General features: G+C 37.2%; 1 protein-coding gene across 3 annotated transcripts in view; it reads right to left on the reverse strand.

Moving 5' to 3' along the window:
- cadm2a (cell adhesion molecule 2a) overlaps nucleotides 1-16,322 on the reverse strand; it is a 1,030,129-nt gene that overhangs the window by 696 nt on the left and 1,013,111 nt on the right. For 2 of the 3 annotated variants that reach the window (XM_043250641.1, XM_043250639.1), the window contains 3 exons: nucleotides 13,490-13,600; nucleotides 4,146-4,265; nucleotides 1-3,613 (listed from right to left, as the gene is read on the reverse strand). The exon at nucleotides 1-3,613 is cut by the window's left edge and continues 696 nt beyond it. In XM_043250641.1, the coding sequence (XP_043106576.1) occupies nucleotides 3,495-3,613; nucleotides 4,146-4,265; nucleotides 13,490-13,600 (350 nt within the window). In that variant the 3' untranslated portion in view covers nucleotides 1-3,494. The remainder of the gene's footprint in view (nucleotides 3,614-4,145; nucleotides 4,266-13,489; nucleotides 13,601-16,322) is intronic. The other variant, XM_043250642.1, reaches the window with a different exon arrangement.

Here is a 16,322-nt window from a genome sequence, read left to right on the forward strand (position 1 = left end):
AAACACTGAGATATTAGCGTGATTATAATGATGTTTTAAATGCAGCACGATCGAGCAAATAGAAATAAATTGGTATGAGGTTTGTATGCGTTAAAATAGAAAGAAATACGCTTCATACCTGAGATGCAAAAAAATGCAGCTGCTTAAAATAACATAAATTAACTTTTTTGATTAACAGTGTTACGTTTTCTATTCTGGCCGGTTCAGTAAAAAGATTCTTCGCTAGGTGTTTTAAATACACAGATGCTTTTATTTCAGTGCATGAAATATTCGGAACTCGGTAAATGAACGTTGATGAAAGTGAATGCATTTTACTTTTCCCACGTTCAACTGCTATCATAAATGTGAATTTTAGGGAAACCTTCACTATTCTGCCAACAAAATCTGCTTGTTAATTGATACAGTCTATATTTTTAGACTCTGTCGGGGAGGAGAAATAACCCAGGTGCATTTTATTTAGAAATATGGAACTTTTTCCAAATCATATTCATAAGATTTTTAAACAGCATTTTAAGAAGAATTGTGAATATAAATCTAATTGACAAAATTTGACCTCTGTTCCAAAACCCAGTCTCATACGTGACCAATTGAAATGAACACATTGTAACTGATTCAGTATAGCTTGCTGTTAGCATGTTTTTATGGTCTATATTTTCATAATAGCTGGTAAGCTACCAGGGATTCAAATGGGAAATTACACTGATTGACTGAATCTTTTTTTTTTTTTTTTTTTTTATCCAAGACCTTATATCCAAACATTTTAGGCCATCGTTTTAGCTATGAACCTTTTGTACCTTTTGCAATGCAGTCACTAGCCGGACTAAAACATCAAACTGGAAATGCGTTGCTGCGTTAAAAACGTGAATATGAGGTGACAATATAACATGCAATTTATAAAGGCGAGTTTGAAGGAAAAGAAACAACCAGGCATCATCGCTGAAACAAAACAGCATGAAGCTCCCACTACAAACACAAAGGCAATTATGGTGATAAAAGAAGCTGATTTATTTGTTCTTAGAAATGTTGAGTATGTCCTGTAACTGGTCAAAATCTGATATATTTTCTTGATAATAGCATGTGATATACTGACCATAAAGGCAGCGTAAGGTCAGTGTCACAATCAGACAGACAAGTACCAAACATTGTTAGCAGTTATTATGCCAGACAGACGGCTTTTAGCCAATTCACATGAAGAGAGAGAAGCAGAAGGAAAAGAGAAATAAATGAAAGGTAATCGTGGCTTGAGTAGCATGTCAGCGGTTATGTTTCATTTCATAAGGCTTAAATTGTTTTTTTTGTGCACTGATAAATGGTTTGGCCTTAAGGAGTATGCAATCTGATAACACACAGCCCAGTGACTCTCTCAAAGGATACCATATTCCTAGCCATTAATATATTCACACATATTAGGGATACATGTGACGAGACAATTACATTTGAGTAACATACTTGTATATGGAAGTGATATGTGTTATCGTGGCGCATTATGACTAAAATGATCAAATTTAAAGCTTGAGCATCTGTGGGTTTCATAAGCATTGATATGTGAGAACGGAGATGGACCGCGAAAGCAGGTATGAACACGAATCGTCATCATTTACAAGGAAACGCACATCGGGCGAAGGTGATTTAAAAGTCTCCCATTCAACAAACACATAGCATTGCCATTTCATTAAGTATTCCATTGCTGTCACAAATGCTGTCAAACTCATTGAGTGGTTTTCAATGAAGCGAAATTAAATAATTTACATCGTGAGTCGAACACAAACATTCCTTCAAAAAATGTTTTACCAAAATGTGATACTTGTACAGTATATACACGCCTTGAGCTAAAGCAAAGATTATGAAGTCGTCGAGAACCTTTCATTGACAAATAAGATGAAAAAGATGAAAAATAAGATATTTTTCCCCAACCACTATTTAGATCAGCTAATATACAAACTTGATGGAATTAGGGATCCCAAAATCTAACAACAATTTTCACTAGTTACCACATTTAGCAGATATATTATACAGCCTTAGCAAGGTTGTCTATTCATCATAAAAATCAACAAAAGAACAAAAAAAAAAAGAATACCGTAATTTCAAAAACACTTCCAAACATTAACATAACCTTTGACTTCCAGTTTGGGTAATGAAAGTTAGTTCGCGATTTGCTGTTTTAGACTGATTCATGAGTTGATGCGAGTCATTTGTGCTTATTTTTTTGATTGGCCGCTGTAAAATGAGTGATACGCATGGGCAACGTTCTCTCAACGTTATTATAATGTTCAGGTTTGCATAAAACATTTTTGGGATCTTTAATGAGCTGTATATATATCTGACCAGTGATGTGCAGGTTTAAGAGCACTGAAATAGTTGTTTTCGTTGAATATCGCTTTCTGTGTTGTGAGATTTCTTGTGTTCGGCACAACGGTTGTGTAAACAGCTGAAAGGATGATATATCAGTGGATCTGTTGTTATGAAAATGCTCCGTATCAGTGCAGGAATACACAGACTGCTGCAGAACCTAGCAGTAAAGATGCAGCATCGTACTAAACAAACACACAACTGGGCTTGTTCTTTCTTTCTTTGCCTGGTTGCTAAATCACTAAACCTGCTATGGTTTATTTGGTGACAGTTTCAACTAATTGAAAAATACAAGGTGATCTTCGGTGGAACACATTGAGACCTTCTGTGAAGCTATTCATTTACGTACCAATATCTACAGTTCAAGTACAAAATACTGATTTTAGCCATAGTGTGAGCTGTCGGTTTCACATCATGTAATGGTAATTTGGAAAATGGAGCGTCGCTACGTACTGATAACATTATTAACACCTAAAAATCTGTAGAATAAAAAGGGAACCTCCCTCACTTCAAGTCAGAGTATATTTTTACTACTGTACATCATTTTTTTTTTTGGGAGAAACGTCACAATAAATGGTTTCAGCATGAATCACAACCAAAATCAAAGTAGAAATTATTAAAACAAAAAGTAACAGAGCACAAAATTTAAAAAAATCATAACGCTGAAGATAAAAAGCAAGCAACCAATCAGAAGCCTGACAAACATGAAGGCATTGACTGAAACTCAGCGGACATCTGTATATTTAGGCACTGTGAGAGGATGAAGGGCGAGTCCTTACTGAAAAATGGCTGCAGATTATTTTCTCTTTTTTTTTCTTTTACGTATTTGAAGATTGTGACTTTTTTTTGTACTACTTTGTTGTGTTTTACAGCTATTTAATGATTACAAAAGGTGACATCTTCAGCAAATAAGTTGCTCGTAAAAAGTAGGAGGTGAGCTGTTATCGAAAAAAGCAAAAGAAATCCGAAACTGAAATGAAAAAACAACAAACTGAAGGGAATAGAAGGGTAAGAAGAAGCCTCCGCTGCTGTCTGAAGAAGTTCCTACGCGGTGCAGGGAAGGAGGGAAGGAACGGGAGGACAGAGAGAGAGAGAGAGAGAGAGCGAGAGAGAGAGAGAGATAGGAGCGCAGTGCCACTTTCAGTCTAAATGAAATACTCTTTCTTTTCTTCTGCGTGTGCGTGGTTGCCGTCAGCATTGATGATGGCTGTGTCTGCGTCCGGGGCGTCATCCGCACCTTTGGCCTCGTTTGTCAAATACGTGCCTAAAAAACACACAAGTTTTTGATATGAAGGTTTTTTTTTTAAATGTCACTGAAATTTTACAATACTTGTTTATTTGGACTCTGGTAAAAAAGGAAACAAATAAAGTGCTGGAAATTTCAAAATGGCAAGATAATTATCAAGTCCGGAAAATCTGAGACCACTTTTGAAAATGCAAATATTCAGCAATTATGCTAGTTTTCAGTGTCACATAATTGTTCAGAAATCATTCTAATATGCATATATTCTAATATTCTCATATAAGTGTATGTAATTGTAATATTAAATAACAAAATGTTTAAAATTTAACGTATTATTTTAAAATATATATATATATATATATATATTATTTTTTTGTTATAATATTATGTAAACTTCAAACTTTGCCCCTATTTTTAATTTATGTGAAACTTTTCTTTTGTCTCCAATGATTCAAAATACAGTTTTATTTCACGAGTTTTGAAACCCACAACAGACGATGATGTATTTTTGAATGTTACTGTGTCTGCATTTTACAGAAATAAAAAATCATACCTTTATGTCGTGCCAGGTAGCGTCCCAATACAATAATTAAGCACAAAGTGGCAAAGACGACAACAGCGACAATTCCACCAATCAGAGCGTGGTCTGGAGGGCCTGGCAGGGCATTAGGATCTGTAAGAGAGAAAAAGAGAAGTAGAAAACATAGTTGGTAACCTTTTTCATTTCATCATGTATTTTTTTTTTTTACCTTCTGAAACATCAGAAGGTTGATAACACATTTTTTGGACTAAAGCTTTAGCCCTCTCCTGGTCAAGGAGTTTTAAAGTCTGTCTGAAATGACAGGTCCAGCCATATGGTGGTCTGACAGGTATCTATGCATGCCTAGAATGAAAGTAAAGAGGAAGACATGGGCCACAACAAACACCGTGTCGTCAGCTGCACAGAGATGTCTTTCCAGAAGCTGCCAAGGAAGGTCAACTTCCTATTAAAGTCAATGGTTTTGACATGTAATACTTAACATGCATCTACTGGGGGGTATTCCCTTAAAAAAAACAACAACATGGTTTTATTGTAGTAACCATATATATATAGCTAGGAATTTATGTAGTCCTAGTGTATGCCGATTGGCCAAATGCATACGAAACACTGGTTATCCAGCATTTCTTAAAAATCACGAATATGAAACATTTATTCCAATATTGTCATTTAGCAGTCATATGTAACACTGAAAGTTGTCTTACTCGAAAACTTCTACGCAAACCACCAAACTTCATATTATATGCACACAAAAACAGCATCTTATATGCACGCCAAACACGTGCGTGTAACACATACACTGCTTTTTATTTGCCATACTAAATATGCATTTATATGTATTTTCATGAGACCAGGCTGGATTTAGTCAGATTTTCATGCTCTTTCAATCACGTAAATTGTGCATTTACATTCCATCTCCCTTATCACGAAACCCACCATGCCGGCTAGTTCTTACAATTACGTTGTGCGAAAGCCCCTATAGATACCAAAAACTAGCCTTTATTTTTAAGAGTGTACACAGTAGAATAAAGCTCTTGGTTACTGGCACTTGGTTACAGAAGACAAGACCTGCTGTTTAAATTGTGGGCTACTTCATTTCATCCTCGACCAGACAATGCTCTTGAACCTCCGAGTATTGTTAATTTGTAAGATGGGCTCGTCTCTTTTCTCTCTCTGAGCTCTGGTTCTTTATTATGTCCCTGCTTAGTGCCATTTGGAGTGGTATATTATAATTGACAGCATGCGTTGCATCTGCCACAGCGTGTGTGTTTAATCCGGGCTGTGCTTTGTGCTGCGGGAGCTTCCTAATCACTGCCTGCAATTACTGTATCAAGCCGCACAAAGCCGGGATAAACTCAGGGCCAGAGAGGCATTCAAACAGTCCATCAGCTCTCATTTCGGTAATGGAGAATCCCACCTCGGATCGACATCGGCTGGGCTCGCCGGCTCCATCCCTCTGATTGACATCTCACAGAGTGGCTGTTTTTTTTTTCCCGCGCTCTCTCAATAATAGCATTTCTTCTCTTTGTTGTGTTTACATGAGGAGTATAAAAACCTACAAGCTGCATCTGACTTCCCTGTGACAATCAATCACAATAAAAAAAACTAAATACGGTGCAGATCTCTATCACCCTTTTAGCGGCTCGCTGAAATATGAAATGTGGAACGTGTACTCGTATCTGACAGGCGCATGTTTCTGAATTTCCAACAGTGAAAGGCTGCGGTATTAAATTCTCTCAATTTTTATGACATCAATAAATCAAACTTAAGTCCCAAAAAGTATCGTCACTGTGTGTGTGTGTGTGTCTTTAGTTCAGGTATCGAACAGCCTCACCTTTATGCCGCTTTATCCAGAGTTTTCTCAGTGATGTTTAACTTGGAAAAGTAACAAAACAAATTCTTGGCACCGCTATTCCAAATATCAGTGCTGTGTTCAGACACTTTTGTCCCTGAACATTAGACTGTGAATCTCAAGTACATCCCTCAGTGTTGTGATAATTAGCCCTTCTCTGTCCTCGCTCTATTTTTATCAACACACAGTGGGGTTGCCGTGCTGAGTGCCGTCCTATAGGGCGAGTCCATTGACACTGTGTGAGGCCTGGTAATCTCTAACTATATTAAAGATCATTTCTACAGTTAGAGAGAAGGAGTTACATAGTTCATTCCATTAGTCAAAGCAAAACAAGAGCAGCGTGCAGCTCCAGATCGCACACATCCGCAGTGTGGAATTATACAATGACTTTCAGAGGAAGCGGGACAACATTTATAGGATTTTTTTCTGTCATTTTCAACAGTTCTGCGGAGGTGTTATGCAAGTTGTATTGTCTATATATATTCTTGCAATAAAGAGATAAATAAAGAAAAAATGGGGTAATGTCACAAATAAAAAGGTCTAATGTTAAAACATATGAAACATATTACGATTAATCACATCAAATATAAATATTTTGTTTACATTTGTGTGTACTGTGTAGAATTATTATATATATATATATATATATATATATATATATATATATATATATATAAGTTTATATATTAAATATATGTATATCTAATACACACACAAACACACACATTATTTATATATAAATAAATAAGTTAAAATATATATGATGACAATGTATATATTATATATGTGTGTGTGTAACGTCATATACTGCTTATAATATGTGTATATATATATATATATATATATATATATATATATATATATATATATATATATATATATATATATATATATATATATATATATATATATAAAATTTTAATCTGAAAATACTCAAAATTTTAATCTGACCACATTTAATTACAATATTTGTGAAAAACTTTTACTTAAAAGACTTTGTTTATGTAATGTTCAATATCCTCTAGTGTCAAACATCTAAGGAAAGGTTCCCCATATAAACATATACAATTAAAACGTATATGTACTTTATGCTATTTCATTTTGCCTCCCTCTAGGTACCGCAGAGTTCAAGCTTTAACTTCTTCTCCAAACCCCTTGCAATTGTGCACCCTGCACTTGGCTTACTATCCCTCTTTCTTAGCCTCTCATTTTCTGTCCTTGTGCACCGCACACAGGCTTAACTCATCAGAGCGTTTGTCCTTAGACACGCAGTGGGCTTAACATAGTGGGATCCACCAGCAGAGAAGTGATATGTTTCCTCTCCCCCAGCACACATTATCTTTTAATAAGGCCTGCGACAGTCCTTCCCTTATGATTTAATATGGAAGCACCGCACGCGCATTCCTATTTTAATATTCATAATGTCTTCCCCTGGCCCCTGCATTGTGTGGCTCTGGCAAATGTAACAAATTAACGGCAGTAAAACCGCACCGCTCTGATGGTGTGGGATATAAACTCGCCAGCGGCGCATCTGAGAAGAAGCTTTCAATCCAGCAGCGGCTAAACAACATTGAATACAGCAACAGCACCCAGCGCGCTCGAACCCCCGCGGTCACATGAATTCTTAAAGAAAACGGTTTCAGAGGAGAAACATGCAGGAAGCACTCTTTTAACAAATCCACATGGCAGGGGTTGCGAACAGGCCTCGGGGGGCAGGAGCAGCAGGGGCGGCCATGTTGCGCTCTTGTCTGGATGACATTTCAAGGTGAGCGTTACCATTAACTCCACATGCTAATGCTGTCTGGGAGATTATTTTTTTTGCGGTAATCTCTGCGATATTTGTATAAATGCCTTAAAGGGAGATGGTGAGCGTGGGCTGAGTGTAAAGTGAATGTACGCTTCGTTGATCTTCTTTACATCGGTGAGCTATTGAAGGACAGCGACAGAGAAAGTGCTGAACTGGAAAGCTTCACCTTCATGGTACAATCGAACACTGGAAATTAACATTTACAGGGCAACCGCTGATGTGCTTCCAAATTGAAAGACGGTTGGCCTACCGAAAGAATTGTAATATATCAAAACACCGCCCTCTATGCGCAAGCCAAATTCAATGGAAACCTTCCCAATAAATCACCTAATATGAAATCCCAGCACAAGCTATTCAATAGCATTTGTGATTTGATTGCTGTACGCATGATTTGCTCTGACTCTTGGATTCAAATGTTCCACCACAATCAACCAGAAGCAAACCAAATTACACATAAATTGTCAAATGCAGTGGAATGGAAAGATAGTGTTATTAACCAAATTATGAGTTTAAGTGTGAGCTCATTAGACTTGATTAGAAACTCTGCTGGATATTAAGCTGTTTACCATGAGATACATCAACATTAGTAATCTGTGTCTGAGAACATCTGCAAACTTCCACATTTAAAAGGGTTATTTCAGAATAAGGTTTATTTATTTTGCTCATATATGTTGCTATGTTAGAGCTTTTTCATTTGTGAGTTAACTTTCCCTCTACAAATTGGATCTAAAATAAAACTAGACGCGTGGAGGTTTGTGAATGTTCTATCAGAAACAGAAGATTAATGTTAATAAATCGTATCTCAGGGTAAACGCGGCATACTCCCAGTGAAAATGTGGATATGGTTTTGTGGACAAACAGTTTTGTGGACATTTTTCTCCACTGATGACCATTTAAAAACCTACACCAGCTGATAAACTACCACAGAGATGAATGGGAATGCTAATGGATGGTTTTCTCTAGGTATTATAGACCTTCTTAGACCTTCCGCAAGTCTGCAGAAACAGGTTAATAAAACATCCTACAGTTATTTTATGAGTATTTTACAGTCTCTTGAACAATCTAAAAGCATAGCCTTGGCTGATTTCCCAGTTAATGGGTATTACAGTGTCATTTCTTTCTAGGAAGCCATATGAATATTCTGCCTCAGATCCTATAGTTCCTGTTCTCTTTCTGCATGTGCAGGCTCACTTCTCTTCATGACACACCGGCAGCAGTAAAAGCCAGCCAATTAAATAATATTAAATGCCTCTAGGACTCAGTAAATATATAAATAAAGAGAAATAATGGCTTAATGCACTGTTTAATAAGTCAATCAGGGAAAAAACATTTGACAATTGGGTCTAATGGAAAACTGTTACCAGGAAGAAAAAGAGGCTGTTATATTCTGAGCTGTGTGGCCCTCATGAGGGCCCAATCTAGGAAATAAACATTAAACATCCAAATCAACCATTCCATCCACTCGCCATTCATGCAGAAAAGAGAAAAGAGCTAAATGCTCCTGGTCTGTCGTTCACATCTCTTTGCCCAGCACAGCAACCTCTTAAATGACCTGTGAGTCTTCAGAGGGCTGATTTACATACCGGATGCTCTTGAGAGTTGATCTAATGCCAAACGGGGGCAAAGGCGGACCGCTGAGTTGGTCAGCACAGTTTAATTAGATTTTCAAAACAAATTACGGCTTTTAATTGTGGTTAAAAAAAAAAGTGTGTCTGGAGAGAGACAGAATGGACCCGAATAGGCAGAAAAAAGAAAACAAATACAGGTGTTCTCCACTGAGAGGCACGAGCCATTGAATGATTTGGAGACGTTACGCTGTAACATTCGTAATTAGGCCATCGTGCTACAAACTTGATCTGCAGTGAATGCTGGGAAATGGCGAGTGTTCATTTCAGCAAATTAAAGCAGCTCAAGGCTTCCAGAGGATTACTTAAAGTGTCTCCTTTCCACGGAAACAAAATGAATGAAGAGAGTCTTATTCGTAATTCATATTCGGTGGCAGAGTTTAATGATTTTTCTTTTTTCCTTTCCTGTTATATTTTAAATTGTTACCATAAGTCTTCCCTCGACATGACTTAATGTGACAGATCATCAATAACCGCGCTGCGTGACCGAGGAAAAAGACCTTTGCATTACATTTTAATTCCTCCTGTGTTGTGTCATTTTCAGAAAGGAGAGAGAGAAGGGCGCTCAGGACTCCTTTCTCAATATTTAACTGACCCTCCAGGGACACGGCAGCTGAAACTTTGACTTATCCATTTAAACAGAGCCGGCTTCTGCTGGTGTCCTCTGGCAGCCCCTCCAAGGAAATGCTTTTTCATTCTGGAACACACCTTTCTTGGAGTTCAAATCAATAATTCTGAGATGTTCACTGATATGAAGTTCAAAATCATTTTAATCCTTCTATTGAGAATAAGCAGCAGGATGAATGATTTCCACGATGAAATTCTCTCTCTGTGCTTCTAAAACCCTATTCGGGATTCGTTTTCTGGATATATGTCTCTAAAGTAACTGTCTGTAATGTTTAGCGTTAATTCATACAGGATAAGTAATGTCTATAAAAATCTCAGAGATGGACTGTGCCCAGGGGCACTGCAAATATTATATCTTTTTTAGATATTTGAAATTCCACTTTTTGGGGGAGATAATACTTATATTTTAAGAGCTTTGCTGCTGTGCCAAGAAAGAAAATTGCAGCTGGCTGCAATTTTGAAGACTTTTAGACCAAGAAGAAGCCTCTATGTAAGCGATCATTTACTATGGCTACTGGTCACTTTTCTGCTATTTTAGAAAGGCCAAGCAGGACAACCATTAAAGTCACAGTCACCTAATTAATAAATTCTAAACCAAGCTTATAAGGTTTATAATCCATTTCACATTATTCCTTAACCCCTAGTTGTGCTTAGTGCTTTTACACTTTTTACACTTTTACGCTGTCACGCATAACTGACTTATCACAAAATGTATTTACATCTGTTAAGTATGCAGGAAATACTAAACATAAGCACATATTTCAAGTTAACTTGGAAAAATAATTAGAGTTTTAGACAAAATATTAATTGTAACAATTGTGTATTGTACTCATACTTTCCAAAGATTCTTATTCTTTTTAAAAAAAATGCTGAAATTTCACACCATCACTTTGTTTCAGTCATAAAACTACATTGGTAGTCCTTTCACATGGTTAACATGGATAACAAATGTTGAATAAACAACATAAATATTCATTTCAAAGTTTTTCTTCTATTTATCTTAAATAAAACGTTTTCAGTTTAAGGTTGTAACGTCAATTTTACTAGAACATGAATGCACAGAATGTTTTTTTTTTAATCATCATTTGTAATTTTAATCATTCAGAATTGGCTCGAGATTCACACGTTCGCAGTCACAATCAGTCATGAGACATAAAGAAATAACTCAAGAAACTCGAACGTGGCTCTAGACTTCTCGTAAAGCACTAATTGGATGAACAAAGCTTTCCAGGGCGGCACCAGACCAGGAACAAAGTGTTGGAACTTGCAAATGACTCTCTGAGGATTGCTCATTTGTTTGCTTCTTACTGGGATTACAGCCCATGAACAAGGCCGTATCCAGGCCACAACTGACAGGCCCACGTCTGCCTATTACGCTCCTGTGGTGTGGCCATGTTGAGTAATTGCTGGGTTTCTGGTCAACGCTTCAAGAAACATATGTTGCACTGTGCACTGTGAGACTCCTTGCAGGAGTCTAGTAGTCTCCAGCCATGTATAACATGTCTTTTCGACAAAGGGTCTTGGACGAATCCACAGTGACCTACAGCGGAAATAATAGGACATAATTTGAAATAATTGGGGTTTTTTTTCAAGCCAACATATTTCAAAGCTTCAAAAACTTCAGTACTTCCACGATAGCCCCTTCTCTGTTTATGTCCTGAAGTTAAATCCAATTAAGCCGGGTAATTCTTGGCAGACGCTGGACAAGTAGAAAAAGTTTTGTAATAATTTTGCAAAACTGCTGCGCTTTGTTGTCCTCTCTTTCATTTCTGGCCTTGGCTAATGAACCCAGACCCAGACCCTCCCTAAAACAGATAAATTTCTGCACTTTCCTCTCCCTGTCTAAAGACAAAAGGCATGACCAATCATTATCCCTGTAAAAGTGTCTCCGTGGGACAATAACGGCGCAGGGGTCTACGGCAGTGCGCTTTCATGCTGATTATGAAAAGTGAGCTGTAAATATTTTAAATTCTCAGCATCCCCATTACTTTATTCAACCTTTCAGCTTCATAAGGTCACAGCTAATTTGCAAGCCATAAAAACACATTTGGCAGATTTAACAGGGACGAGAGACGCACTGATGGGATCGTCTAGGCCCCGTGTTTCTTTGAGGAAGAGTTATTATTCCCATTAAGCCTGGCAGAACGATGAGGCCAGAAATTCGCCGCCGGTACGCCCCCATTGATCGTGGGCAGGAGAATGAGCTGCTAATGCATTTAGAGAAATAAGATCTGTTAACACCGCAGACGTACAGCATTACAAGCTTGGAGAGAAATCCTTTTCGACGGAAGGAATATGCACAGCATTTCTTCACAAGTTGCTGATTCCATTCTGGTTTTAAAAGATCATTTCAGCATAAAACTGGGGTATCTTCAGAAACAGGAACATACTGATGCCGGATAAACTTTAATCTTGTATCAAAGACCAGAAAATCCAAGTTATCCTCAAATTTAACCAAGTGAGCCACTTTGAACAATGGAACCGTGATGCAACACAAGCACAAACTTCCTTTAAAGTTGCACCAACAGGGCTGCACCCCTCACAAGTCACACGAAAATAGGTAGACATTCAAACGACCTTATGGAGAGTCCATGGGGAGTGTGAATTTTTTTTTTTAGATACACCTTATAAATCACACTGTCTATATTTAGCAGAAACATTCATAAACAAGAAGCAAAACAGACCCTGATACCCCTGAGACTGGACGTTTACTGCAAGGGTCTAAAGAACACTTATGTCACGTGGTACAGATATGCCTACAGGCTTGGTGTAAATGCTCTTAACTGATGGGGGCTGTTGTTCAGACCCTGTAAGATGCACAAATTTCAGAAGAGAATAAAGTTAAGGTGAACAAAGTTGAATCTAATACAGACCCACACCCATGTGCTCTGCATGAAAGAACCAGGCATTTTTCACGACTGAGGTGAAAGCTGCCTTGGATGCACAATTTTTTGAATCGTATTTAATGAGCTGATGTAAAAAAAAAAGATTTTTGAAGTTGTAAAACAAAGATTCATTGTCATTTCACATTATATGCCATTTCTTTGTAATTATTTGTGAAACATAGCAGAAATTGTTTTTGTGTACTAATGAAAGCAAAACAAGAGCATGCTGGTAAACGTCTGAGTAAACAATTAAAATGTTCATTTTTTTGTTGATTCATACCTTTAATAAGATGGGTTGAATGACACACAAAGGGCTCAAACTGTCACATCTGAGATGCTAGAAATCAGAGTTAGAACAAGTAGATGGTAGAAGGGAGAGATAGGAACTAAACAAAGACACACAAAGGTGCAGAGTGACTGTTGGGTATGAAAAGACTCCATGTGTCCTTGGAGCTGCAGACTTCAGTCAGAGTAAACTGGCTTGGGGAGAAGAAAGAGAGGTATAGGAATGTGTGAGGGAGATCAGCAGGAAAAGGAGGAAGGGCAGTGGGGTTGTACAGTACCTCTGTTACCGGTGACAGCAGAATTGAGATGCTTGGAGTCTAAGGGACCTGTAGTGTCTGGGAGGGTGGGTGCAGGGGAAGTTGTGGATGGTGACGATGTGGTGGGGGCATCTGTCGTACGTGACAAACAACAATGACAACAAACATGTAAACAAAAAAGGACGGACAAAAGACAAAACAACAACGACAAGGGGAAGAAAACATTCCTATAACAATGGAACAAATGAAACACAGTAGTTGTCATGCTGACAGAATGCAAATAAATCCAAATGGGTTTAATTTAACAATGCACACATGAATAAATTATTAAAATAAACGACATGTACAGCTAAGTACAGCTGACATCCCAGAGATGTATGCTTTTCTTTATGATGTTTATGGATAATAGGTTTTGTGTGTGTATAATATATCAAACCGTTCACGACGGTAGCAAAGTGACAGTTTTGCTCACAAAATGGCAGGAAAATGCAAGCCGCATACAGGGAGAAAAGCATCAATTTTTGATGAACTATCAAAAGCAGTCTGCACAGCCGACATGCTGGAGAAAATGTGGAGAACAATCACCATAACAAGCCTTTTATGTTCCTCATCATATATCTTTATATCAGGACAGTTCAGAGCTTAATATCAGTTGGTGTTTTAGGCCCAGTTAACATGCCATTATTATGCTTTTTATAGTATTTAGTAACACTTACAATGGTCAACACTATATATATATATATATATATATATATATATATATATATATATATATATATATATATATATATATATATATATGCTGAAAATGAAAAAGCATTAACATCTTTGTCGAATGGAATCAGGATCCATCCCTGAATGTTCATTCATTGTGTAGAGGGGGCCAAGCTAAAGTGTTTTTTACTCGAAAGCAAAATTCACACAAATCTATTTTAATTTCGTACAATTTCAAGGTTCAGTTTAAATTGAGTGATTTATGCTTTTAAAAACAGCAGGCATCATTCAAGCCTCTTGAACGTGATTTTGGTTCCACAATCAGCTTAATGCTGGCAGCCGCTTTGCATGCATAAAGCATGTTTAGCGCAATGATAAGGACACGAGAGGAGAGTTAGGCTCAAGTTGATAAGCTAAATCACCAGTCTGCCTTCGTACTAATGGACTCAAGCAGACAAGCAGAGTAATCCAACTGATAGCTCAAAATTGCACAGCAGCTACCAGCTCTGGCTAACTGGAAATTAGACAGACCACAGGTTTCAGGAGCCGACATTAGTAAACAGCAGCTCACGGCTAGATTTTTAAATCCTCTGAGGAAAATGTGAGTGGTTCCTGGCCATGCAAAACTCAGGATGTTGCTAGGTGGTTACTAAAGTATTTCGAAAATATTTAAGCGTGTTAGGGGTTCCTTACTGGTTGTGTTTCAAGCGGTTTTACCGTCCAGTCATGTAGAAAAGTAATAGCAAACCGTATAATTTGAAGCATCATTCACATTGTTAGCACAATGCATGCTGCATTGTCATAGTTTAATACTTTTTAGTGTTAAAAGTGGTTTGCTGATATTCCGTAGGGTTATGAATTTCAACAAATGCTCTGAGTAACAGCAATAATAATAGTGTTTGCCCTATCAAACACCACTACTGATGGATGGAGCCTTGGGAGTTTTTGAAAAGGATCAAATAAGATTTCTTTTAGGTTTCCAAAGTACATTATTCATAATGCATTTAGTATTGAATGAATAAAAGATTTATTTTTTGAAAGTTATTTAGCACATAACAGAAGATTGCTGCCCAGGGATATAACACTTCAACCAAACACTAAAATGTGAAAAGACATTTATTGTCATTATCGTTCGAATAATAAAATCCTTTGTGAAATCACTTGCACTTGTGAAATTATCAGCTACATGTTCAGTTTTAATGTATGCATACAACAGTTGATAATTGTCTCTAGAGCCAGTCATTTTGCACAAGGTTGTACTATTAGAAAGATAATTACTTGAAAGGTTTCTTTGAAGGTGGCAGGGTTGTAAGCATTTCTCTGTAAGGTGGAAGTGTTTGAGTAATATTGTAGATGTTAAAAAAACTTTTTCCTATCCTAGATTACTATGCAGAGAATACAAATAAGCCATTCATTGGCTAAGTTCTCCATTAAGTATAAGCACAGTCTCTGTTGCTATCAAAACATTTCTGTTTTTGTTTGATCATCCAGCCAGCCCAGCATAGCAACACTAACTCAACCAATAGAGTGAGTGTGTTATCGGTTTGACCAACCAGTGAAAGACAGCGAAAGTGTTTGGGAAACTTTTAAAAACATTCATTATTTTTTTGTTTGGTGAACTAGCGCTGCAGAAATTCACCCCTGCTATATATAGAATTGTTGCCATTTTAAAAGTGTAGCTTATGGAACTAAAACTAGACCAGATCATGAAATCTTGGATTTGATTTTGTTTTTTTTTTAGTTGGGGGATTCAGAGATTTATTAAAGTGTTCAAACCTGTTCAAACATTCTAGGTACTATTGGCCTGCTGTAATATCTTATTTAAATGTCATGGCCCAATTTTAATTAAGGGTGAGATTTGAATAATAATATTGACTATACTTCTCACTCAAGTACCCCACTGACATGGCAGCCCTCTGCCTAGAATATAAAGTAATCGGCTACATATTGAACAGGTAATATTGCGTTTTCAATTGGCACAATACAAGGTAGGTGATCTGATGAAGGACAGTGACCATTATATTGCTCCAGGTTTTGCGCTAATCACTGTTGGAAGGACGGCATCATGTTTTGCCATTTAAAAAAGACAGTAATGAATTCAGACAAGGTGTTTTATATTTGTGACACCCAATTAGCTTTT

Source organism: Puntigrus tetrazona, chromosome 10 (assembly GCF_018831695.1).
Source record: "Puntigrus tetrazona isolate hp1 chromosome 10, ASM1883169v1, whole genome shotgun sequence".
In the NCBI taxonomy this organism is placed as follows: domain Eukaryota; kingdom Metazoa; phylum Chordata; class Actinopteri; order Cypriniformes; family Cyprinidae; genus Puntigrus; species Puntigrus tetrazona.